Source organism: Schistocerca piceifrons, chromosome 3, assembly GCF_021461385.2.
Source record: "Schistocerca piceifrons isolate TAMUIC-IGC-003096 chromosome 3, iqSchPice1.1, whole genome shotgun sequence".
Taxonomy (NCBI): Eukaryota; Metazoa; Arthropoda; class Insecta; order Orthoptera; family Acrididae; genus Schistocerca; species Schistocerca piceifrons.
The window spans coordinates 233,510,407-233,537,886 of record NC_060140.1 but is presented as its reverse complement, the minus strand read 5'-3'; the positions used below and the strand labels follow the sequence as shown (position 1 = coordinate 233,537,886).

Sequence of the window (27,480 nt, the reverse complement as noted above, 5' to 3'; positions counted from 1 at the left end):
GGTTTAGAACAGTCAAACCAAGTCTACCATCCATTACTAACTATACCTCCAGTTTTCATTTCTGTAGAAAAAACATACACGTACCATTAAAAAATCTAACTTTGTGTTGAAAGTGGTGTTCGTTGACCTTTATGGATTATGCATTTCTGCCCACTGTGTGAGCCCCTGACACAGGAGATCCCTGACCAATTGTATTTTTCACATTTCGTTTCTTTTCGGAAATACCACGGTAATCCTAAAAGTAAGGTCTCCTATTTTTTATAGGTACATAGACAGGTTTATTTCTGCAATGGTTTACATCAGTTTACAGCTTGAACATTTAGCTATTTTTTCGACATAATCACCATTTCTGTCGATGTATTTTTGTAGATACTGTGGCAGTTTGTGTATGCCCATGTCATACCAGCTCGCCGTCATGCTGTCCAGAGAGTGAATGAACCTCTTCTTTCACCTCGTCGTCGGAGCTGAATCGCTTTCCGGCTAAATGTTCTTTTAACCCAGGCAACAGATGATAGTCACTGGGCGGCAAGTCAGGACTATAGGGTGGGTGGGTGATTATGTTCCACTGAAACTGTTGCAGGAGAGCAACGGTTTGTCGAGCGATGGGTGGGCGAGCGCTGTCATAGAGAATGTGTACGCCCTTGCTCAACATTCCTCTTCTCCGGTTCTGAATTGTCCGTTTGAGTTTTTTCAGAGTCTCACAGTACCTGTCAGCGTTAATTGTGGTCCCAGCGATTCAGCTCTGACGACGAGGTGAAAGAAGAGGTTCATAACTTTCTTAACAGCATGGTGGCGAGCTGGTATGACATGGGCATACAAAAACTGCCACAGCGTCTATAAAAATGCATTGACAGAAATGGTGATTATGTCGAAAAATAACTAAATGTTAGAGCTGTAAACTGATGTAAACCATTGTAGAAATAAACAGGTCTATGTACTTATAAAAAAATAGGACACCTTACTTTTAGGATTACCCTCGTATATGAGGTAGCGGTATCAGGTGGGACACACTATTTACACACGCTAATAGAAGGTATGTGAAAGAAGTTACATTGACGTCTTACCATGTCTTCTGACTGTTCCACTTTTTTCAGGCCGTGTAATAATGATAATAATATTAATAACAGTAACTGGAGCTACGAATGACATTACGTTAATAAATTAATAGAACTGGGAGACTATACAAAATCATCATTGAAGTATGATATGTAAAACAATCATTGACCTAATTTGGATTTCTGTATATTATCAATATACAGATGACGATACCTTCACAATGCTATAGACAGAATCTGTAGGATACTATTGAAATTTAAAGATGATCTGGACAAAAAAGCTTAGAGACACAAACATGCAAAATTCAGAAAGTGATTACAGAACATGTACATGTCGAAGGAACTCTTCTGAAACTACTGAAATTATTAACAAAAGAAACAAGAATTTTGAAATATCTTACGAAGTTATCATCAAAGCGTTGTACAAATTAGTATCTGGGACAAAGCTTAATGGTCATTGTCATTGCTACCAAGTTCATTAATGTAAGAAGTGACATGGCCGCGAGGAAATGAGAGAAACTTTGTTAAAGATAATATTTAAGACAATGCACAAGACGGGGGCGGACATCAGAAAGTGGGTCAGAGGTTTGTAGGAAGTCAGAGTTCGACAGCCTGCTGAGGAAGTGGCGGAACAGTAATGGCTACACGAAGACAACACACTCCGGCACCAAGGCGACTAGCAGACGCTGGCATACGACCAAAATGTTTGAGAAGCTTCTGGAATGTTCTCGAAGAATCTTACGGAAGACCTTCGGGGAGGGAGGGAGGGATGGAGGGGGGAATGGGGGGGGGGGGGAGAGGGGGAGAGGGGGAGAGGGGGAGAGAGAGAGTGAGAGAGAAAATCTCTATGGGAGTAACTCGCACGAAAGTCCCTGAAAAAACAGTATATAAATACTCGGTGCAAAAGGCAAAGACAGTTATCAGCAGAAAGCAGACAGGAGCAGTGTCGTCGAAAGCAGTCACTATAGAATGTCACTTTGATGCTGATGCAGTAAAAGCTACAGGACGTCTGTACAGGTTCGAGGGAAGACAACTAGTTTCCAGTAAGTGTCCAGTAACAGCTACCATCTTGAGTTTTCTGCCTGTTAATAAAGAACATGCTATATAGAGTTTGTCTCTAGTAGTAGCAACGACTAGCAGTTGATATTTTCTGTGTGTCGGAATACAAACAGGAATAAGGGCTGCCTCACACTCGTCCCTCACTGTGGTTAAAGTGTTTTGATTGTGTATTGCCAGAAAGAGTTGCAAGCAGAGCGCTCGTTTCTGATGGCGAACGGTGGAACTCAGGAACTAGGGGATACAAGGAAGGACCAACATAAAAATGGTAGGGTGTACTCCTTGATTTGCAAAGAAATACAGCCACTGTAAGACATCTCTCCAAATAAGGCTGAACTACTGGGAAATAAATTGTTCTTAAATTTAATCCTTACGGCTTTGTACCCTTATTCATTTCCTACGAAGCTAACAATTTCTCCTCTCCGATCCAAAATCACCTGTGCTAAGCATCCTTTGAGACTTTCTCCCTCTCACTCAGTTACAGGTAACTCAGTAGAACTCAGCGAACAATGTTGTCAGTGTTCTTATTGTGCCTTCGTCATAATCTGGTGACAGGACCTGTGCCAGGACGCCGCAATACTGCAGTCTTATTAAGTTAATGGCAGGGACGCATTAAACCAGAGATGGGGAAGTACAATATGTTTGTTCAATGTGTCATGGCATGGCTTCGAGCAGTTTTACTGTCAAGGATGAAGCGTAACAGATCTGAAAGCAACCACAAATAACGTGAACCGAGGAAATACAAATCCACAGAAGAAACCATTGCCTAATCTGTAAAGAAGGTAATCACAAGAACGAAAAAATACGCTGTTGTGTTGATGTTGAACGCTGACGCAGCACTTAATCCCTACAGAAACTATGTTGGCAGTCGTTGTTGACTCGGTAACCCTGACGATGGAACTTTAGCTCCTAAGCACACTTCTGAGATAAAAACCTAAAAATCGATACACAGTCAATCGACGAGTTTTTAGTCATATAACTTATCTCTTTCACCGATTGAGTGTAAACGTAAAAACCATTATAGATTCATTTAAAAAACTAAATAAAAAAAAGAGACCACACGCATTATTAAAGAGACTGCCATACTACGTTTGTCCGTCGTCTTCTGGGGGTATTGTTGCGCGTTATGGTATCCATATCATCTAGGACTGACAGAGGACATCAAGAAAGTTCGAAGAAGGGCAGCTAGTTTTGTATTATGTCAAAACAGGGGAGACAGTGTCAGGCATATAACACACGGTTTAAGGCGTTTAGCAATGCGATGAGATCTATCCACGAAATTTAAACCTCTAACTTTCTCCTCCGAATGCGAAAAAAATTTGCATACTCCCACCTACATAGAGAGAAATGACCACCGTTATAAATTATGAGAAATCAGAGCTTGAACGGAAAGACATGCTACTGAAGGTGGTTGAATGCAATTCACGCTAGTTCTTGGCAGCGTGGCTCGACAGCCAGAACTATTTATCGTGACGGATTAGTATGCGACTGTTTTTCGTCCATGACAACTTCCACCAAAACCGATCAACTCAGTAACAGCGGAAGAGCAGTTCACTACAGTGTTCTTGGTCTCTGCCGGGATGCCGACACAGCAGTTACTCTGTGTAGATTCGCTGGAAATGGCACGCAAGAAGGTTCCGAACACTGCAAAGAACCGTTTCAGATTTGCGTTGACACAAATGGGTTGAACAATGAACACGATAACTATTAAGTGAAGGTATTTGATACGCATACAAAATATCGTGCACACCTCATAACTACTGGCGGAGCCCAGGGAGGCGGTTGCAGTATAGTGCTCGTCGACTGCCAGTGAACTGTTCAAATAAGACATTTGCTGCAGAGCAAGGAAACACTAACACGCCTCTTCAAACTCAAGTCCTTAGTAATGCCAGCAGTCTCCAATTTTGTTTCATACCGTACAGAGTGCCCCCAAGAGAGCTTGTAGTCAGAACTGCAACGTTCAAATGCCCAGCTCTAAGATTTGTTTTCAGAACAGTTCCTGAAGGTCAGTCAGCGGATGTAACGTTTTCGAAAGTGACTCTGGAATTTAATGGTACGATGAGCATAAACGGTTTCGATTTTGGAAGAGTTACATTTGACGCGAAAGAAAAAATCTCGCATGCAGCGACGCACAATACTACACGCAATATGTTAATGAAAAAAAAAGTTTGTGGACTACATGGATCCACGAATAAAAAGGAATTAACAGTTAGTAAAAGAATTGAAGTTGAAAGTTTTTTGTAATTTACATCGACGGAAAAATTAATTACTTACCTGGGATGACAGGAGAAGTTACTGGTAAGGTAATGAATACGATGAGAAGTACACGTCGAAATGCGAACAAGTTCTCATCCAACAATGGATGGTAATATCAGGAAACCTTCCGCCAATGTCTCCGTCTATAAAGCAACCTCTCCGCAGTGTTCCAGAGTGAAGACCAGTAACAAATGTTGAGGTGATCCGACCGTGGGATGGACACTTAAATTCGACGGTCCCCTTAGTGCTATTTGAGAGGAGTAACCTATGTGCCGGCCCCCGGGTTACACCCTCCCTCTTCTCTCTCATCGTAATCAGCTACACAAGCAAAACACCAAAACCCCCACACATTCATCCACATCTTATGTACACATAATAGATACAATTATGACGACACACCTCGCAATGTAGGTCCCCTGAGGGTAAGGAAATATAATTCCAATTAAGCAACTTCTCGAAATTTTCGGTAACAAAGTTTCCGCTTATACAGGGTGTTCGGAAATTCCCGTCACAAATTTCTATAACTTTTACAGGGAAGTGAGTACAAGCTTGAGGAATTGAATTAGGAGTGACGCAGTAACAGTTCGAAAGGAAACACAGCGAAACATCCATTTATCACTTAAGCACATTTGTTTGTACTGAGACATAAACATTACGTTTTTACATTATTCCAAAACAAAAAACAGAACCCATCATACTGTACGTATGGAACATAGTATTCCAGTGTTAATACAAAAAAAAACTATGCTTAAGTGATAAATGGAAGTTTCGTTTCGTTACGTTTCCTTGCAAATTGTTACCTATCAACTGTACTGCGTGACGCCTAATTCAAATCCTCAAGCGGAAGTGGATGAGTTAAACATCTGAATTGAAACCGTCGTTGAACGGAAATGGTCCGTTTCCAGACATGGATTCCTATTCAAAATGTTACGAACTCATTCACATCTGTAAGTCCTAGAAGTTTGTAAAGGGAATTTCAGAACACCCTCTAAATCACGGCACGTATGTATTTATGTATTAAAAAGCAGGTAGCCTATGTCCGCCCCAATGATCATTACAGTACCGTGTAAAAATTGGAAGTATAAATCTGGTCAAGTACTTTTCAAGATTTTTGGTAACAACTTTGAACGATGACTTGATGATAATGAGTCAGTTATGGCAACAGCAAACTTTTGTGCAACAGAAGAGCTGAAACTTGCCAGAGTTTCAGTGAAACGTATGAGAACTTTGAATCTGGTAAGGCTAAAATGCCAATAGGGCTACTAAACAGGATCAGCAGAACTCACATTGAATATAAATGGTCTAAGCTCGAAAAGAAACCAACTATACGTAATATGGCTAACGAAGAATCAGGCGTCGTGCAGAAGACATAAACGTTAAGGAGAAAAGGAGCAAACATGATAACGTATGCTGACAACTAGCAGGGCCAAAGAATGTGGACGCAAACGAAAATTGATCGTAATTCGAAATAATGAAGGTAAACTTGGATTGAGATCAAACACTGCGCAAAAAAAGTTGGCGATAAAATTTCTCTATTGAGTCAAAGTAATTAGCGGTAAGATATATGCTTTCCTCTTGACTTCAAATAACGGATGAATACCACGAACCCGCAAACAGGATCACGTTAGACGAACCTTACAAGCTGAAAGACATGTTGGTGTATGGTTTCAGCACAAACGTTTAGTTTCCTACAGGAAGGAAGAGACGTCCTGCTTTTTGTGATTGTCCTGGGAGTTCAACCTGAAACCGTCTACACCGTCGTCCGTAAGTAGGAAGTAGAGCAATGATACAAGCAGTGCTCCGCAGAAGCCCAGGAAAGACATTCCGTTACGTGTGGTGAAAGCGGTCTCTCCATGTTTAAAAGACTGAGATGGTGGGCAGTACACAGAAATAATAGACATTTTCCAAGTAAGAAATCTTCAGTAGAAGAAGAAACACCACCACCACTATAAATAGTAGTAGTAGTAGTAGTAGTAGTAGTAGCCGCAGCAGCAGCAGCAGTAATAGTAATAAATGTGGAAGTTATGTCGTTTTATGTGAGACAATGCAGGCTGTTTCTCGTAATTACTCGACAGCGGCGATCCTCCTCAGAGAGGGAGGGATGAACCAGTATGTAACGAAGTAGCTTTAAATAAATAATACTGCACCTTATGCATTCTTTCAAGCGACAAACTTTACTTTATTTTTAGTCCTCCGCTGGGAGTTGGCAATGACACTGAGAAAATAATGCCTAATATTAACAGGCAATTAAACGTTCTCGATACGGTCGAAGAAAAGTCATACGACAACACAAATAATTTGCCACGAATAGACCATACACTGGTAATTCCCAAAATCATAACAAATGACGAACGACTAGGCAAAATTGAAAGCCTTCATTTAACACGAAATGGAACGGCACTGGGGAACACATGATCAAATTCCTTAAAAAAACTTTTTTGAATTCACTCCTTAAGACAGCGCCAGACTAACTTTCATATACGAATCTGACTAAATAAGTAACCTAAGAGTCAAGGCTGTCGGTATCTGGAGCATTAAAAAATCTGAACTCCCAAGAAGAACAAAATTTTAGGAAAGAAAGATAACAAGAACTCGTATAGTACCCACACGAATCATTTTCAAATTTCTCTACTACATAGTTTAAGATTTATTGTATTTTTTTTACATTATATGGAGTAAAGACCTAACAATTTTACTTCTTACGATATCCTGCATCTATCACGATTTTATTACTGACGTTTTCGGCAGGGAAACTACTGAAGTTTGTTGCAGGGTATAGGCACTGCAACAAGCAACGTTTCAGACTCGTTCGTTTCTGGTAACGGATGGCTATTTCGCAACCAGTGTGCTCTATCCCTTTGTACAAACTTAATTCAGTTCAAAAAAGTTACCCCTCATTTAGAGCGAGCTTCAACCCTCACAAGTCGTGGGCGGTGCCTGCAGGCAATCGTGGAATCCCAAAAGGCGCCCCTAAGTGGAATCCCGCGAAGTCGACAACTCAGAGGCACCCAGACGAAACCGTCTCGTGTTACCTTGCGCTGCTGCTTCATTCCATATCCTCCCATGTCGCTCAGTGTTCCTCTTTTTATACCTGGGGCGATTTCAGCTCTCTGATCTTTTATTCTGTATACTATTACACAAACATTCAAACGTTTCTCAGTCAGTTACAACTGTTAGTTCTTTTTTTTCCTGTCGGTGGAAAATTTATAGTCTTGAGAAACGTAAAATTCATCCATTACCTCAGTTTGTCGGCCCTCACATTCTGATACGTAGTGGCGTACGGAACTTTCCAGTCAACTATGCGAGAGTTTGTCACTGACGTCATATAGGTGGCGTTCTTGGAAACATTCTCTTTTGGTATGGCGGCACTGCTTAGTTATCTTTCTTTGATCTATGCAGAAGCTGACACATGCCGAAATCTTATCTGCAAGTGTCGTGGAATTTGTGACTTAACAACTTTCCTCTTATGTTTCCTTATTTTGGAACATGAAATAAGAGTAAATTATATTAAATATATTTTCTACTGTGTGTTTTCTCCTCTTAAATGTAAAATAGAAAATACAACGTCATAAAAAATAAATCACAACTTAATGATTGAAAACTTCACAAACACGTAACCAATTTCAAAGTTCTTGCGAAGTTCTGATAATGTAACTGCCGAACTAAGAATTCATCCACATGTTACTACTACTTCGAGATATTTCTACCGCACAATTTTTCGTGGCATTACATGTTAGAGATTTTTGGATGTGTAGAATGTTGAATCTATAAACTGTAACCAGACGGTGCTAAACATTAGTTTAAAAAAGATATCAGTGTTCTCCATTACCTACTAAAAGAAACTGAGAGATACAAATCTGGCATACCTTAAGCTCTACTAAGCATCAAAGCAAAAAAGTAAATCTTCAAACAGAATATAGTATTTAAAGTCTCTGCTTCGCTTCTCACTGCGATCTGGACAGCGTTTTGAATGTATTTTGTGAAGGTTGGCTGCAGAGAGTCGACTGCCTGAAAAAGGGACTGCCCAGGCGATTGCGAGTGCAAAGTAGCGCGTGCAATCCTCTGCGACTAACAGCCTGCTATTGATTGGGTGACGTCATTACGTCCGTTGTGTCAGCACCATAGGATACATCGATGACCACACCCGACATAAGGTGTAAAAGGTTGTTTTTTAAGAGAGGAATTCCGAGAGCAGTGCTCTTTGGAATCAACGAAATTTACACATTTTTGCAAACAATATCTATTAGGACTGTCAAATTCCTCCATGTATGTACTTTCGGAAGCAATTAATCACGAATGTTTCCCCAATCGAAAAAAGGCGGCAAAATTAAACGATGAGAATTTTTAGTTGTCTTACTTTGTAAGCTTGTACTACAGATTTTGCTAGTGCTAAAAGGAGGAAAATCAAAATGGTCCACGTCAGAAGAGTTCAAGTAAATAATTAAGGAAGGAAGGAAGGAAGGAAGGAAGGAAGGCAGAAATTAGGCGTCCTGACGACACCGAAATCGTTACAGACTGAGGATCGAATTTCGCAACTGCTCTTTTATTATCGGTACATTTTTTTAAAACGTTGATTTGGTGCAGAGTGTTTGTTTTAGGGAAACCACACAAAATTAAACAACACTAATATTTTTACTGACTAAAGTTTTCGTGGTACATGTGAATAATGCGAGTTGATAAAGAATAGTACGCAGAGAACATTTATGTACCATTAATTTCCAGATTACGAGTTCCTGCACGTAAAGCACTGGCCCATCCTGGTTTATAATAAATGGATTTACGGCACTAAGAGAAATTAATTACACCCTAGATATTATTTTATGTTTACATGCGTGTGCGGAAGAGTGTCTAAGTAACCAGTTTTATTAACGCTGAAAAGTATTCCAGTGCGTAATGCTAGGAAGGTACTAATCTTTGAGAAAGTCTTACATCTTTTTATATGAAGACGAGATGTTAGAGTGTACAACATGGTTATTATTATTGTTGTTGCTCTTGTCTTCAGTTTGAGGACTGGTTTGATGCAGTTCTCCAAGTTACTGTGTAAGCCTCTTCATCTCTGCATGGTTACTGCTGTAACCTACATCCAATTGAGCTTGCTTATTGTATTCCAGCCTCGGTCTACCTTTACTCGTATAACACCCCTCCTCCCCCCCCCCCCCCCCGGCCCCTCTGCACTGACTTCCTTCAGTTGCCAAATTGACTAATCATTCATCCCTCTGGGCGTGTCCTTTCGGACGATCCTTTTTATTAGTCAAGTTGCGCTATAAATTTCTTTGTTCCTCAACTCGATTTAGTTTCTTCTTATTAGTAATTCGATCCGCCCATCTAATCTTAATCATTCTTTCATGATCAATACATTTCAACATGTATGTATAATCATTTCTAGTGTTCTGAGAGACAGTTTTCGTGAAAATAGTGAAGCACAGGTGTGAAAACAATGATGCTGCACGGATCATAGCGCTACTGAAAACAAACATTTAATAATTAGACCGTCAAAAATCGACAAAAAATTCAACAGTCTGTCTTTCAATAGCAGACAATGAAGGCATCCAGCAAAGAAAATCAAAGTTTTTTTTCATTTTTTGAGCAGGACGAGTGGATGTCATAGGTAGGTGTGTGTGTGTGTGTGTGTGTGTGTGTGTGTGTGTGTGATACTGTTTTTTAGAGCTGGCTCAATACTAGACCATCTTCTGTGTCAAATTTTTTCCCATTTACATCGCATCTGGACTACCTCACTTTTTTTTCTCCCACACACACAGCACTTTCCTAACATGGAGACGCTCAACGGAGAAAGGTGCGGCGGGGCGGGTGACTATGATAGAACTGCCCGAAAGTCATTTGACACCTACTTAGAGCTAACTGTCACTAATCCATTTACTAATCAGTATTCAAGCCAAAACAACAGACAGTCTGAAAAGTTCACCACCTCAAAGCCCACAATATAACAGACAGCACCACGGAACACAGCTTCAGGGTATCAGAGCAAGTGTATCACAGAGTCAAAGTCGCAGTAAGTTACAGCATTCTGAGATATGAGTAAACAGAGCTAGAACACCACTGGAGGGAGAGGGAGAGGGAGACCCACAAGGAAAACTATTAAGGACATCCTAGGGGTTTGTGCAATGTCAATCATCTTTCACACGTTCTAATATTTCTGACTTTCACAAAAAAAGTAACGCTAATATCAATCCAAATTTTGGTTTGACAACCACAATGCGTTGCTAGGCGTGACCCTATTGGAAGAGTGTGCCCTGCTCTTTCTCCGGCCTGGACAGTGTCCTATCTGTGTTCAGAAACCTCTCACTAACTCTGGAACGCGAAGGACTCACTTGCAGCAGGAACAAGTGGTTCCTCAAATATTATTGTTAAGTAACTCCTGTTAGCCGCCATTAAATTATTTTCAACGCCACCAGAAAATGAAACAGAAGAGTTACACTGGAGCAGACTTTTTGGTTATTTTAATGCCGGAAGTATAAGCTCTCACTATTGACACTGATATCTCTAACAGTGTTTCATCTGCTCATCTTCGATACTGTGAAACACATCTCTTCAATTGGAAGGTCTTCATTTTTCATATTTTGGGAAGAGCTAGTACGGACTGAAACAAGATCGAAATGTCCAGTCAACAAGAGCTCTAAAATGCGTACCTTAAGAGCTAGGACCACTTCACCGGTAGAAGATGAGTTTCACAGTAGCGAAGATGAACGAGTGCGCATAGCTCTTCAGGTATGCACTTTAGAGTGCATGTTTATTGGACTTTTTTTGCTTTGAGCCGGTGTGCAAAATAGAAATCCACCAGGTTGTTCTTATTCTGCTGATTTTGATATTCCCACTGTCAAATGAATCCAGCTGTCTTTTTCTAAGTCCCATCTATCCGATGGTTTTCCCGAGTCTTCTTAGGTAAATTGGGCTCGCCTGTAGTATTTGTTTTGTCCATCTGCCAAACTTTTGTAGAGTGCTTACACATACTCAGACACCATGTAAGTTTACTTACATAGTAGCAAAGTTTGCAAAATATATGACAATTGTTATGGTGCTCCTCCGAGCAAGAAGACTAAATGGGATCATGTTCTAAGAAAATAAGCTACAATACCTACCCAGCACTGTGATATGGCTATCCGAACATCGCTCCATACGAATGTTGTAATGGTTTCTTCAACGAGACTACAATTTAGGTTTTTCTCAAATATTACCAGTCTCAACAAGTGATCAATCTAGCAACACATGGATGTCTGCAAAATCTATCCTCTTCCTCTGCAAAATCTATCCTCTTTCTCCCAAACATTGCGAATTTCGAAACATAAACGAGCTTCCTCTTCCTCAGTACGACGCTTGTACCAGGATCTACGGTCACTGCAGGTAATGTATCACCACTCAGACCACGTAGTGTATCATTACTCAGAAGGAAGGTTGAAAGTCAATTACAGTAAAAAAAATACGTTGTAAGGTAATCTATATAAAGTACTGCAAATTTTTCTGATGCACGACACTAATGACTGCATGACAAAGTTCCTTTGAAGATGAAGTCACAGTGCGAACTAAGAAATCTTTGATTTGCAGAACGTCTATTTCCGCTTACCACGTTCACCTGACGGTCCTATTTAAATGAACAATTTTTTCACGACTGACATAATGGCCGTCTTCTGGAGTTACGTGTGGTTGTCACATTGAGCTCACTGGACCATGCTTAGAGTCAGCTGACGCACAGGGAAATTATTACAGATTACCTGATTTGTTCAAAATACGATGTTATTCCATTATTTTTTATCCTTCCTTTGCGCGCGACCCAGAGAGGTTTCATTGCTGTAGTAATATTTTTTTAATTTTCCTGCTAATATCCTGTTGGTTTCGTTGTTCTGTGACAAGGAGGTGTAGCAATGGAGCATTATAAAGATGTTTATAAAATAGACATACGCCTTTGGAGTCCTACTGCTGAACAAATTGCGCCAACTGAAATACATAGCAGCTTGCTGAACGTGTGTGGAAACAATACAGTAGATGTAATGTGTTCAGCAGTGGTGAGAAGAGTGTGCACCACAAATCGCCCTCCCCGCCACCGCCCCCCCCCTCCCCCCCTCTCTCTTTGGCACTATGCTCAGTTTTCATCCCTCATAATGAACAGCATCTCGATCGCTGATTACTACCAAAGAACTGTGTGGACACATGAATGTCGGCTGTAACGCCTTGGAAAACATGATACTCAACCATGTTTACCGGAAAGTGTGAGAGGCGGGTCCACGGTTTTAGATCTCTTAGAGCAACACGAGGTTGAATGTAATGGCTTTCTAAACACCATGATCACCAAAGATGAGACGCGGTATTACGCAGCACGCAGGAAACCAACATACAGGTCATGGAACGATGAGTAGGGAATTCACCATCAAAGAAGTAGTTCAAGACACATCTTAGTTCTAGACACGCCTACTTGCAGGCAAAGTGACGTGCACAGTGTTCTGGGACGGGCAGGGTGTGCTTCGTTTGCGTGTCTTTGAGCCCAAAGCAATTCAGAACGCTACATTGTGACACTGACTAGGCTGAAACCCCAAATTATCAGAGTCAAGCCAGAGAAGGAAAACTCCCGCTTCCAATCAGGTAACTGCAGACCCCACAGTAGTTTTGTGACCATGTCCGCAGCTCGTGGTCGTGCGGTAGCGTTCTCGCTTCCCACGCCCGGGTTCCCAGGTTCGATTCCCGGCGGGGTCAGGGATTTTCTCTGCCTCGTGATGACTGGGTGTTGTGTGCTGTCCTTAGGTTAATTAGGTTTAAGTAGTTCTAAGTTCTAGGGGACTGATGGCCATAGATGTTAAGTCCCATAGTGCTCAGAGCCATTTTTTTGTGACCATGGATCTCACGGTCAGCTATGTCTGAACTATCGTACCAAATCCGCAGTACAACCCTGATTTAGTACCTTCAGAATTCTCTCTCTTTGGGTCCATGAAATATGAACAAAACGGCCAACATTTTCCAGAATGAGAAGCTGTCGTCAAAGCTGGTTCAGGTTTTTACGAGACCGGGATAGAGTCTGTAGTACGCCGTTGGCAAAACTGTACAACGAAGAATAGTGGTGACTATGTGAAAATGACGGATGTATTTATGGAACGCGCTTTTATCCGTTCCCAAGCAGCGAAACCAGAAATACGCTAAGACAGAGAAAGAGCCTCGAGACTTGCGGCGGCTGCGTCCAGAGGAGGTGTGCAGGCGCGTGACAAGTATCGACCTGGGAGCGGCGCGGAGCGTGACGCACGAGCGTGAGCCGCAGTACTCACCCTCTGGCCCAGGAAGCGCGCCTCCAGTAGTTCCTGTTTCCTGGGGTCCAGCACCGCCTGCAGGTGCTCCATCTTGACACCCGCGCCTGCGCAAACAAAACATTGGCGTCAGAAATATTCCCAATATAGGCTTGACTGGAAGTCTGCGAGATATTTAATTATTCGTGAATATCATAGCCTATTAATAATTTAACCGCAAGGTTTATCACAACGAAGTTGACAAAAGAGACAATTGGCGCAAAGTAGTGTGTAGAGGGAGTGCTAATACAGGAGTAACGTATCTCCGAAATGTTGGTGGAAATTGCCTGGAAAAATCCAGCAGAATGTCGTCGTGTAGAAGAATACGACGCCGTTTGCTTACATCTAGATGCAGCTCAAACAGTTTATCGTAGAATAATTTCCGAACAATCTGTTCCATTTGTCTTCGTTCCTGACATCATCATACACTAATAATTTTCTTTGTGGCTTCCTGGTGTTGTAGCACTCAGTCTGGAGACTCATTGGATGTAGCTCTCCCCGCGACACTATCCTGTGCATACCACCACCTCATCCCCAGTAGCTACTACACCGTACATCCTTTCGAACCTGCTAACTGTACCAGAAACACGTGTTCGCTTTGACTCCTCTTCCGCTGAGAGAAGTTTCTGGGAAATCGGAATATGCCACTTGCCATGTTCCCCTCGTCAGTACCTCCTCATTGGTTACACGATCTAATCTTAAGTATTCTTTTGTAGCGATACGTTTCAAAAGCTTCTATTCTCTTCTTGTCGGAACTGTTTATCTCTCCCGTCTCACTTCCGTGCAGGACTACACTACAAATAACCTCACAAAAAAAACCTCCGTAGCACATAAATCTACATTCCCTGTTGACAATTTCTCTTCTTCAGAAAAGCTACTCTTGTCATTAGCAGTCTACTTTTTATATCCTTTCCGCTTCGGCCATCATCAATTATTTTATTGCCAAAATAGAAAACTCTTCTACTACTTCTACTGCCTCATTTCCTAATCAAATTTCCTCAACATCACTTGATTTAATTCGACTACATTCCATTACCCTGCTTTGCTTTAGGTGATGTTCATGTCATATCCTCCTTTCAAGATACTGCCCATACCGCTCAAATGCGCTTCCAGGTCCTTTGCTCTGTCTGACAGAATCACAGTGTCATCGGCAATCCTCAAAGTTGTTATTTCTTCTCCCAAACCTTAAATTCATTCTCGAAATCTGTCTTTGGCTTTGTACACTGCTTGTTCATAGCGCAGATTGAATAACATCGGGGATACCTACAAGCCTATCTCACTCCCTTCTCAACCACTCGTCACTCTTCATTCCATCGCTGCCTGTATTTTTTACCCTTTTACCTTAAGAATTTTAAAGAGTGTATTCCAACTGACATTATCAAAATCTTTTTCCAAATCTACAAAAGTTATTACAGTAGGTTTAACTTTACTTAACCGATCTTCTAAGACAAGTCATAGGATCAAAAACGCTTCGCGCGTGCCTAGATTTCTCCGGAATCCAAACTGATGTTCGCGAAGGCTGCTTCTACTAGTTTTTCCAGTCTTCTGTAATTAGTTTGTGTTAGTATTTTGCAAACATGAATTATTAATTGATAGTTCGATAATATTCACACCTGTCAGCGCCTGCTCTCTTTGGAATTAGAACTATTACATTCTTCTTGAAGTCTGACGGGATTTCCCTTTCTCACCTACCTTGGATATCAGGTGGAACAGTTTTCTTATCGTTGGCTCTCCGAGGCGTATTAGCTGTTCTGACGGAATGTCGCCTACTCCAGTGGCCTTGTTTTGACTTAGGTCTTTCAGTGCTCTGTCAAATTATTCTCGCAGTATCGCATTTGCTATCTCATCTTCAGCTACTTCCTCTTCTTTTTACGTAAAGTTCATTTCCCTTGTATAGCCCTTCTATATATCCCTTCCACTTTTCAGCTCTCTTTTCTTTGCTTAGTGCTAGTTTTCCATCTGAGCTCTTGATATTCTTATAACTGCTTCTCCTTTCTCCAAAGGAATTCAGCTATCCCTGCTTAGCCATTTTGCATTTCCTATCCCATGTTTTCTCCTTCCCTCAATTAAATCCAATACGTCCTATGATAGCTAAGGGTTTCTATTCGGCCTTGTCTTTTTATCTACCCGACTCTCTGTGCCTTCACTATTTCACCTCTCAAAGGTATCCATTCTTATTCTACTGTATCCCTTACCCCTGTTCTTGTCAATCGCTGTCTAACGCTCCCTCTCTCAACCACCCTTTGTTCTTTCAACTTGTCCAGACCCCATCTCCTTCATTTCCCACCTTTTTGCAATTTCTTTAGCTGTAATCGACAGTTCATAACCATTAAATTGTAGTCAGAATCCACATCTGCTCCCGGAAATGTCTTAACAGTTTAAAATCTGGGTCCGAAATTTGTTTTACCAGTATACCTAGTGGTTATAAGTAAAGTGTAGCTATTCACGGATGTCCAGTGTGGGCTGTAATCATCGTATAGCAGCGAAACTTGGTAGATAAGCCAATGCACTTGTGGTAGTCAGGAGCAAATCTGCCGCTGTGCACTGTCTGTATGACAGTATGACATTCACGCTGTGATTTTGCAAACCATAACGCGAGTGAACAGTTTGGCTATCGAGAAGAGACCCGTGCTGTTAGCAAGTGAAACTTATTTATGGAAACGGCAGCAATTAAAGTGCTGCATTGAGAGAGTATCGTCCATTGAAAGGTCTGAGGAGAGGACAATGATAATGAAATTCTAAAATACGAATGAGCTTTGTGTGGCACCTGGAAGCGGACGGCATCATATCCCGGCGGAAGCAGTTGACGTGGTTGCCGTCGCTATAACTGACCATGCAGAAAGTGCCCCAGTAGTGCAAGTGGTCGTGGTCGTACAGTGTCACGAAAATTGTCCATCACACGATCAACAGAATGGCAAATTTTGCGATCTATTTCGTTCTGAATTTGCTCTTCAGTTCGAAGTTGATGATATGTGGCCTGGAAATATTCTATGGAGTGACGAAACATACTATACCCTTTCTGGATGCAGTGAACTCACAGACCCGCCGAATTGGGAGCACTGTTAAACCGCATGTTGTACACGAAGAGCCACTGCAGTCGACGGATGTGACTGGTGTAGTAGGAATTCACATGCACATTTATTCTCGGTCCGTTCTAATTGGAAGAGAATACAGCCGCCGGGCCTGTCAGGTGTACGTGTCGTCAGCACGTTATTGAGACCACCTTGTGAGTCCTGCTTTGGATGAGCGCCACTGTGTGGAAACCACCGTTTTCAAGAGGGTGACCTCATGTCGGTCGCCCAGTGGAAGACCTGCTTAATGTAACCTTCCACGAACGTGTTATCCCCAGAGGATTTCCACATGCATGCCCTGCAAGATCACCTGATCTGAAACGTGTGGTGGTATCTAAAAGTACGAGTTTACCAGGAACACGTTTGGTCTCTACCTGATCTGAAGGCCAGTATACAAGAAAACGTTACTCAGATTCCACCGGAACTGCTGTGAGCAACTTTTTATCACGTTGTTTTACGGATATAGAATCTCGTCGACGTCCCCGGTGCTCATACTGAACAAACTGTGCAAGCGGCAGTTAATAATAAAATCAACTTTAAGCCTTTGTCAATTGTTTGACCTAACCAATTTTATAACGCAACATTTCGGTACGTCTTTCTTGCCTTCACAGGGCAAACTTGCAGCTGGTGGCAAAAACTGGAACTAATTTTTTTCCAGCGTTAATCGGTTCCGCAATAACATATTAGAGTATCTAAGAAGTTTGGCTGCCTAACGATAAATACAGCCCACACTGGACCTCTGGGGTATCTGGACTTTAATAATATAACCATCCGGTATATTCAGTCTTAAACCTTCCGATGTCTCCAGCTCTCATTCATGTATACTCTCTTCTTTCATGATTTTAAACAAAGTGTTAGCAACGATTAAATTATTCTCTGTGCAAATTTCTACCAGACGCCTTCCTCTTTCATTCCATTCTCCCGTCCATATTCGTCTACTATTTTTCGTTGTCTTCCTTTTTTACAATCGAATTCCAATTCCCCCCCCCCCCCCCCAAACACAATTAAATTGTCGTTTGCTTTAACTATCTGAATAATCTCTTATCTCATTATACTTTTTTCCTTCCAAACAGTCCATCATCTGCGTAGTTAGTCGGTATATAAACGTGTACTAAAGTGATTGGTGTTGGTTTCGTATCTGTCTTTGACTACGATAATTCCATCACTATGCCGTTTGTAGTAGCTTACTTCGATACCTATTTCCTTAATCGTTACTAACCTAACTCTTGAATAACAATATTTCATTTTGTATTTATGGTCCTGTATTCACGAGACCAAAAGTCCTGTTCATCCTGCCACAGAACTTCATTAATCCCCACTACATCTAGCTTCAACCTACCCATTTCCCTCTTTAAATTTTCTAAACTACCTGCCCAATTGAGGGATCTAACATTCCACGCTCCTAATCGTAGACTGCTAGTTTTGTTTTTCCTGATAGTAGACTTTTACGTCCGGAATATTTTACCCAGGAGGATGTTGTTATCATTTAACCATACAGTAGAGCTGAATGCCCTCAGGGAAAAATTATGGCTGTAGCTTCCTCTTGCTTTCACCGGTCCGCGGTACCAGCTCAGCAGGCCGGTTTTGGTTCATGTAACAAGACAGCAATGTCAATCATCCAGACTGTTGCTCCAGCAACTACTGAAAAGGCTGCTGCCACCCTTCAGGAATCACACGTTTGTCTGGCCTCTCAATTTTTGTGCTTCAACAGCAACATTTTCCTGCTGGTTTCCTTCTTTTCCTTGCCAGAGCAGGATGAGCCGGTTATATAAAAAGAATTCTATAGGTCAATCAGTTCGACAAAGTTATATACTTTCACACATACAAACAAAAAATAAGTACGCATATATAAGCCTAACACAAAAAACTTTGCTTTTCATTTTTTTCTAGATGCTTTGCTCATCGGTTTCAATTCACTGAAAACGCCCGCCTCATGATTTATATCTTGAAATATATTGAGGAATGACACTTTTCCTGCTTTACTCAATTTTTGGCAGTCATTTTAAGTTTTTCAGGCATGTTAGGATCCTTTTTAACCCAGTTTTTGTAATGGCAGTACCACTTCGGGCATATTCGTATAGGCGGTAAGTGTCCTTACAAAAAGATGGTTCAAATGGCTGTGGTCATCAGTCCCCTAGAACTTACAACTACTTAAACCTAACTAACCTAAGGACATCACACACATCCATGTCCGAGGCAGGATTCGAACCTGCGACCGTAGCAGTCGCACGGTTCCGGACTGCGCGCCTAGAACCGCGAGACCACCGCGGCCGGCCTTACAAAAAAACAGTGCATCAAAGTTTTCTAGGTGAAAAAAAATGCAGCCTAACAACATGCTCGCAGTTTGGTGCCCTTGGAACCTTTGCGATGTCCCTAGAACTTTCTGTGTGTTCACTACGTTAGTTAAAACTACAGTCTGAATATTACGTGCATACATTAAAATATAAATACGGTATCTCTGGACCTCAGGATCTCGGCAACGGATAATTATATAGAAAAATTTTCGATGTTTGCCGGAGTTTCATCTTAAGAACGTATGGTTCGACTATTTGCCATGAACAGCAATTATAGAAGTGGCCTCCCATCCCCACAATTGATACTTTTCGTACCCACAAAATCACGGTTTTTCGGGATTTTCTCAGGAACTGCCGAAGAACAAATGATATTCTTATAAGCCGCCGGAGGCCTACTCTAGAAGATCACATATAGTGCGAAAGAACCAACCGATTTGCTCAATTTGCATGGGTTGGAGGAAGTGTGCAATGTTTAAATTTTGACCCAGTACCGTAGGGCAGCTGCATAATGCCCGCTTTTCCGTTAGATATGAGAATGGTCGCTAGGGTATCAGCTATCCAAAATACTTACCCTTCTTCTCTGTGACTGATAGACCCGAGATATGACCTGAAAAACTACATTTTCGCGCGCGCGTCTTCTTGGAAAGTGAAGTGCACGTGCCGATTTACGATGTGACAGGTGCCGTCTCATAATGTACAAGAAAAAACTGCTCACGTCATTCGTTAAGAAAGGCAAATTTAGATTTCTTTCTAGTGGTATAGGCCAAAGGAAAAATCAAGCATGAGGACGGTATATTAAGTACGAACCACGATTCCTGAAACATGTAATTTTACGTGCTGTGGTGAAGCAATATCACCCGTTCGGTAGTAAATTTAAACACAGCGCCGGAGTAATGACTTAAAAGGATTGTCGTCTACTGATTTATACTGGTAAAACTCGGGGCAAAACTTCTTGTAATCCTTTTTAAAAAGGCCTGTATCTCTTTCGGGGATGTGTGAGGAATGTGATTTCTCCATAATCCGCATGAAGACATCGACGTCCCATGACTGTGGTAAATCCGCTCGCTGCCCCAGAGGGCAGAAATGCAGGTGTGGCAGGCGTGCCCTTGCTCGCCCTTGCCTGCAGCAGCAGCCATTACTACACCCAGGCCCCGGCGGTGGATGCGTGGCCTGCCTGCGGCGTGGGTGCAGAGAGAGAGAGAGAGAGAGAGAGAGAGAGAGAGAGACGCTGCCGAGACTAGCCGAGGCACGTGCTGGAGTGGAGTATTGAGCGCAGTCCGTCTCCACTAGCCTTCTGACCACAGAGCGCGCCCTGTCGTCCCAAGGGGGTGATACGCCCGCTCCTCTGCTCTGCTCAGACCCCGTTCCGAGGGTGCTCTAAAACTGTGTCCATTTCACTACAGTTTCATTCAACTCCTAATCGGACTTGCCTGTCGTATAATCTGTAGCCCAAAATTCAGCATTATTTCAGAATGACTTCTTGAAGATGACAATCTGCTAATGCTGCCTTTCATAAAGGTCTGAGAATCCTTGGGATGCTTACGTGAACGAGAAGACGGATACACAATGACGGCTATGATCAGTTCCTTCTCCTAGATATTATCGGATCTTGCTGGGCATATTCCTCAGGATGTTGGCAACCCAACACTAAAATACGAACAGCAACATTTCAAGTGAGGAAAGTCCCTGTGCAGTTTTAAAAACATAGGAAGTATATGCGGTACCATCATGGACGAAATGAGAACGTCATTATTCAAGTTACACTCCAGCTCCAAATGCTTTTACGGGAATAAAGGCTGGGGAGTGTGAAAAAGAAATGATATCTGCATTAAAACACGTTGAGACGAAAAAAAACGGGAAGAGATGTGTAAAAATATTAGAGAGTTCGGATAGAGGAAGGACTGAAACCAAGGATGTAGGGCGGAGCTAATGATGAGGAAAAATGAATACCAGGGCTTAACATCACGCTGACGATGAGGTCGCTGGACGGAACAAAGGTCAGATCGTTGAAGGCAGTCAGTGCCCTTTCGCAGAAACAGTTCCACCATTTACCTTGGTGATCTATGGAAATAACTGGCAACGTAAATCTGGACAAGGATTTAAAGTGCAGTCCTCCCGAACACGGAACTAAAGATTAGTAAGCCTGACAGTCTTTGAAGCTGATAGCAAAAAGAAATTTAGAAGTAGTACAGTATACAAGAAGGGTCCTGCAAACAGGTAATGGAAATTTCCCATGCTGATGGAGAGCGAACGATTTTTGCATGATGAAGAAAAACTTTACATTAAAGCATTCATGTGCTGTATCAAATGATGTTCAGGATAAGGTTTCAACGGACAGATATGGGAAATACCTGAGGAGTGTTTGAAAGATATTGGTTGGTGGCGCTGGGGTAGAGGAAGATGAGCAGACTGAGCAAACTGATGCGAAGGGAGAGGATGGGCCAGTAGAAACCTTCAAAGTTAGCAGCTGCTGGCGGTAATGAGATAGAACATGGCTTTCCTAGGCTGCGTTATTGGACGGGACCGGTAGGTGCGCCTTCGGACAGACATGGCGACGCGCCAGGCCCTTGGATCCCAGCAGCGCCTAACGATCATTGGCCCACAGGCCAGCGCGCTGCTGCGCGAGACGCCCGCCTATTGGCACACTAATGTCCGGCCAGGACGCAGCACAGAAAACGCTGGCATGTGATTCGTCGGATCAACCATGCCACTCACTCAGCAGCTCGTAATGACGGATCAGCCTCACACATCACGATCGGGTGCTGACCATTTCGTTGTAAACTACCTTCAAATGGCAAGTGAAGTACGAAATCTTTTTTGGGAACACTGCGTTCTACGTTACAACGACAAAACTCGAGCCCCAACTTGCAAAACATGCAAGAGGAAAAATTTGTTTTAGCCGTGTAATCTATCGCCACAGTATACAAAATGAGGTCTACCGCTAGGGAATGGTCTAATATATGACCGTGATCCTTAAATTGCAATGAAGTGATATTCAATGGACGGGGAGACAAACAGCCCCATCTAAATTAAAAAAAATAAATAAGAAATGAAAAAGGAAATCGCCTTCAGTGATTTAGGGAAGTGAAGGAAATATTAAAATCTGGATGACCTGAGGGCCATTCTAGAATCAAAGTCCAGTGTTCAGTGCCGTGGATGTAATTCTGAAAAACAAAAATAAATTACACTGTATTTCCAAAGCTTATCCAGTGCTGTTTCTGGAAGTCACGCCCCCACTGACGAAAATTCCGGCATCTGCTGAAATAAGTGACTGGTTTTCGACGTCTACTTCTGCTCATCTCGTAAGGTGGTTTGATATGGTATGGTTTTGTTGACATATCCCTTGAACGGCTAGATGTCGCCATTTTATTCCGGCATGTGCAAATCTCTTCGTGTCTGCATACCAGCTACACAATACGTCCTGTATACAATATCAAACACATTCTGATCTATGACGTCCCGTACTTTTTTCTCATTGCGCTTCCCCACAACGTATCCCGTACAAAAAAACTCTTCTTCGCCATCGTTTAAATGACGCGCGCAAAACCTAGCATCCAGCACATGCGCTTTATCTCTACATGTGTACAGAACAACGGTCCCCCTCGGGCCGGCAGGATGTCTGGCATCTAATGTGTCTCGAACAGTCACGAGTGTTTCCACAAGCGGAACGAAGCAGCTACCACCGACCCGTAGTACCCACAATACAACTTCTGTACAGTGAACTGTCCCCTTCCATCAGCTGCGTACAGAGCGCCGACGGCCTAGCCCCCGGCTGTGATACGGGCGGTGTCGGCCGAACGTGAACTACTCCGCTCGTTCTCGCCGGGTACCTGCAGCTGTGCTCGCACGGCACTGTACAGGACACAAGGGAAGGGTCAGACTGAGCGGTCGAAGACCTCGCCGTGGGCAAACGCGCTTGTCTGGCCAGTTTCTAGCGACCACTGCGTGACGGTAGGGTCGCTCTCCCAAGGGGCCTGCCTACTTCTACATGTTTTCCCCAGGGAATGGACACACTCGAGCTAAAACTTTGCAGCGCGTGGTTTCTATGCCTTTGCAAATGAATCCTGACTCTATAAAAAATTAAGTATCCTGCGCCAAAGCTCGAATACGCCTTAGAATGAGCTAGCATAATTAAGTACGTAAATCTGAACACTGTTCTTTCGATACTTACACTACGGGGCTATTGTCTACAATGGAAACCAATAGAAGCAACGATAGGTAGTAGCATTTGATGACTTCCTCTTTCCTGAAACTGTTACAGTTACACTTGTCACTCTGTTTTTCACTTTCTCAACTATTTACTGCAATATATTTTTAACTTTCGACTCTTTTTCCCTATCCCTCCTGATCTTTATAATTCGTTCTCGTGCCCAGTCCTGCAGCAGAACCTATTTATCCTTCAAGACGACTTGTCTTTGAAAAAATGCCTTTCGAATGACTGGTACTCTCTACGACTTGTACGTGCACAAGGGGTTTGACACTATATGCAATAGTTATCTCGTAATACTGTCGCCAACTCCTTGTGTGGTACAAGGATGAAATCAATATTAAGTATTCGAATGACGTTTGTGGGAACATTAAGATTAAAAAGAATGGAAGTATTACCAAAGCTCTCAGTCCTGCAAGTGTCGGCGCCACTTAGAGATGGAGCACAAGCTCAGAGGGACAAGGATTGGACAGGAAATCGATGGCTACCTTTTCGAAGAAATCTCTCCAGTTTTCCTTTGAAATTATTGACAGAAATAGTGCAGAACCTCCACTACATTAGGCAATTTGTAACCGTAATACCAGTTTCTTAACGACTATGGTACCTCACAGACCAGGTGTCAGAATGTAAGGCACCTCATAGTAAGAAGTTTCGGTCAAGATCAGCTCTAATCATGGATTATGCTCTGCCACAATACTCTCTTCTTTTCAGCTTCCTTCAGGTCACTTCAATTATTTTCATTTCAGCATCCATTTACTCTTTGTTGGCTACGTCCTACTTTTTCGCTAATCAAGTCAACCTAGACTGAAGTATTGAGTTTGCTTTTATTGTGTGTTCATTAATGTGTGTACATCTGGGTAAAAGGTTAAGTTCACCGAAGTCGGCAACTGATTGAGTTTTTGTATATCAAAGACATTACACGAGTAGACTTCTTTCAGTCCACGCCTTATTTCAACGAACAGTTGGATCCAACTGAAAAGTAACGTTCAACTGCAACGTACATCGCCTCGTGCGTGCATCAGTGAAATATTTTGCCGATTTCAAAACGATCAGTCATTCAAATTTTTAAGTGATTTTGGGAATGCTGCACTTTTAAGAATGAAATCAATTTCCTTCCGAAGTAGTCAAAATCACAAAATGTCGGCATCAACGTGGCTTCCATAGACAGCAGAAGTGTTTACTCTGAGTCACAAATTCTGATGCAGAAAATCGACTCAAGCGATCACATAACGTAAGATTTCACACATATTTTTTGTACAACAAAAGGTTAACGACGAACGCGTGGGAAACGAAGTTGCGAATACTGTCAGAAGAAGACTAAACAGACAAACATTATATCTGCAGTTCACCGATTCCAAGTAGCGTTTGTTGAATTATTTGACTGAGATTCATGTGAGGACCGAACATGTAAGGGAAATATTCCAGCCCAACGCCTTTCCATATCTAAAAAGTTGGCGATCTTATATCCTACTTCACCGTAATTCCCACCGTAAAAGAAAAGTTTAATTGTTTTGATCGTGAGGAATAGCGCAAGGGACTAACAGAGCAAATAATATTATTAAACGGATTTTTTCAGACATTATATTGTAAATGCAGTTATTCTGTTTTTTTTTCCTGCAACATCAGGTTCTCAATCAAACTATTCATTGGCACAATGATTTATGCCAGGCAAACTATGGGTTAAAAAAGTATCTAAAAGCCTGGATTGTGTGTGTGTGTGTGTGTGTGTGTGTGTGTGTGTGTGTGTGTGTGTGTGTGTGTGAGTGAGTGAGTGAGTGAGTGAGTGAGAGAGAGAGAGAGAGACCCTAGAGGGAGGGTAGTGGAGGAAAGACTCAGAAGTTTATGATCAAAATTTATATTATTACTTTGATAGCCGCGTAGCTAGTCACATAGCCTCGCAGTCCACACGCCAATTAGTTATAGTTGTGCTAAGTGGAAAGCAACCGAACGTTGCATATGCACAAATTTATGAAATTCTTTCCTATACCTCACCACGCGTTCAGAAACCATTCGTTAGTTGGCAAATAAGCTTCTCAAAGAGTTTGACGGTTAATAAAATTCAACACGACAGTGAGGTAATTTTAACTAATGATTTGCATAAAAAATTCTAATGAAGACGACGAAACTTCTGGCTACGTTGTGCACCGGTATTTTAGGCAATGATTAGAATTAATCAGTCCGGCAAATCTGCGATTTTTCGAGTGAAATACGAAATTGTAGCTTCCAAAGATCTTGTGAATTTAAAATCGAAAAACGAACCGGTCCACAGGGATTGGTGACAACTGGTCACTCCCGAACAGAGTTTACCTCTGAAGGACCCATGGTGGATGTATTCGCTGCACGTACGCACACGTAAGCGTGAATACGTCACGACATCCGGCCACCGTCTGCTTGAAAAGACCTACTGACGAAGCCCTTGCGCTGACGAACAGCAGTCTGACTACGTTTTGAGGTATGGTGTCAGCTGCTGAACCTCGAACCCACTGCATACCGCCATCAACCAACAGCCAAACGCAATGTACAACGGCGGAAATGTATTCCATACGGCGCTGGAGCACCGTATACACCCACGAAGGAAGTTGGCAGGGGCAGGAAGGAAGGGAGGCGAACGATTTTTTTTTTTTTTTTGCAGGGTGTCCTAGGAGGAATGGTCGATATCCGGGGATATAACAGGAATGATCATTCGAAGCAAAAATGTCCAGTGAACATGGGCTTTGAAGTGCCAGTCTTGTGAGCTATGAGCACTTGTTCATCTTCGCTACTGTGAAACATCTCTTACACTGAAGAAGCTTACAGTATAAGAGATTTGTTTCACTGTATCGAAGATGAAATGCTTATAGTTCTTAAGGTATATATTTTAGAGTCCATGTTTACAACACTATTTTGCTTCGAATGGTCGTTCCTGTCACAGCCCTGAATATTGACCATTCCTTCTGGAACAACCGGTATAATCGTTGATATATATGCGGTGAAACTTCAGAGAAAATATGATTTCAAAACAGACTGTAGCTGCCTGGTCTCACGCCCACACCGTTCCGCTTTATCGATAGAAATTGTGAGCGCGAACGTAGTTGCGGAATCTGAAACCCACTGCCACGTCATACGTACAGCTGTAAAGAAGTAGCAGCAACATGGCAGTAACGGCCGAATAAATACCCATACAACACATCCTGCCGCAACTAAAAGGTTTTCCGAACAGCGTCCTTCATGCTGTGAGGATTTCTTAGCGGTATACTCAAGCTCGTTCCCTCACCCTTCCTTATAACAAAGTTTCGCCGATCGTTGTTACGTTAACGGGAGAAAGACGGGCGACGAAGAAAAATAAATACGTACTATCTCACACCCAACACTTCGGAGTAGCTAGAGAGCACCAGCCCACAATGTCCCCAAACACAGGATAAATATCTGCCTTTAAATAACGAGGTACGAGCAGAGCGAAAGGCCGCAGGAGTTGTCACATGCATAGTTGAAAAAAGAACTGCGATGCAATGACTAGGAAATGACTGATCTCCTTCGGAAATGCTAGTAAAAAAAATATTAGTAGTTATTGAAGAACAACACACTCAAGGACTGGAAGCAAGCACCAACGGCGGTGCATCAGCAGTAACAAGATTCCTGGAACAAATCGTGGCACTTAAGATAACGGCAGTAGTTTAAAGCGGATTCAGAGAGAAAGTGTGCACAGGAACGGCCTCCACCTGTAAAAACGACTATGCCACCTACCCGTAAAAGGCACAAAAGGAGAGTAGAAGCAAAGTAAGCAAAAGGCAATACCAAATGGTTTCGCCGGCCAGCTAGTCCGTGCGACGGAGGCCGACGTTATAAATAAAGCGGCCGCTGGTCGCAGCAGTGACGTTGGCGCCCTTACACATACTAGCGCGCTACGTCAGGCGGATTCCACCGGGGTCCGAGCGAATTGTCTCGTGACTGATATTCGTCCTCCGTGCGAGTGATACGTGGCAACGCCGCGGGGGCCCGTGTCCCAGCTCGGCTCGGCCCGGCCCGGCACGCCTGTTGCCGCGTGTGACCGAGAGATGGCGATAGCGATGCAATCACGCCGGGACGGCCGACCGACAATGCGCCAAGTTCGCGCATTACACGCGCCAGGCCAGCCCGGCAGCCCCGACCGCGGACGCGACTTTCCTCCGGCCGGCAGCCCCACTCTGCGTCCCCACGCAGCGCTATACACCGCCGCGCCGCTGCACGGCGGGCTTCACAATTAACGCGTCATCCTTGCCCACACCAGCAAGCAAAGCC

At 42.7% G+C, this 27,480-nt stretch overlaps 1 protein-coding gene across 5 annotated transcripts in view; it reads right to left on the bottom strand.

The window, feature by feature from the left end:
• LOC124789839 (serine/threonine-protein kinase tousled-like 2) overlaps window positions 1–27,480 on the bottom strand; it is a 576,094-nt gene that overhangs the window by 167,825 nt on the left and 380,789 nt on the right. For all 5 annotated transcript variants that reach the window (XM_047257336.1, XM_047257338.1, XM_047257339.1 and 2 more), the window contains one exon: window positions 13,634–13,719. In XM_047257336.1, coding sequence (XP_047113292.1) covers window positions 13,634–13,719 — 86 coding nt within the window. The remainder of the gene's footprint in view (window positions 1–13,633; window positions 13,720–27,480) is intronic.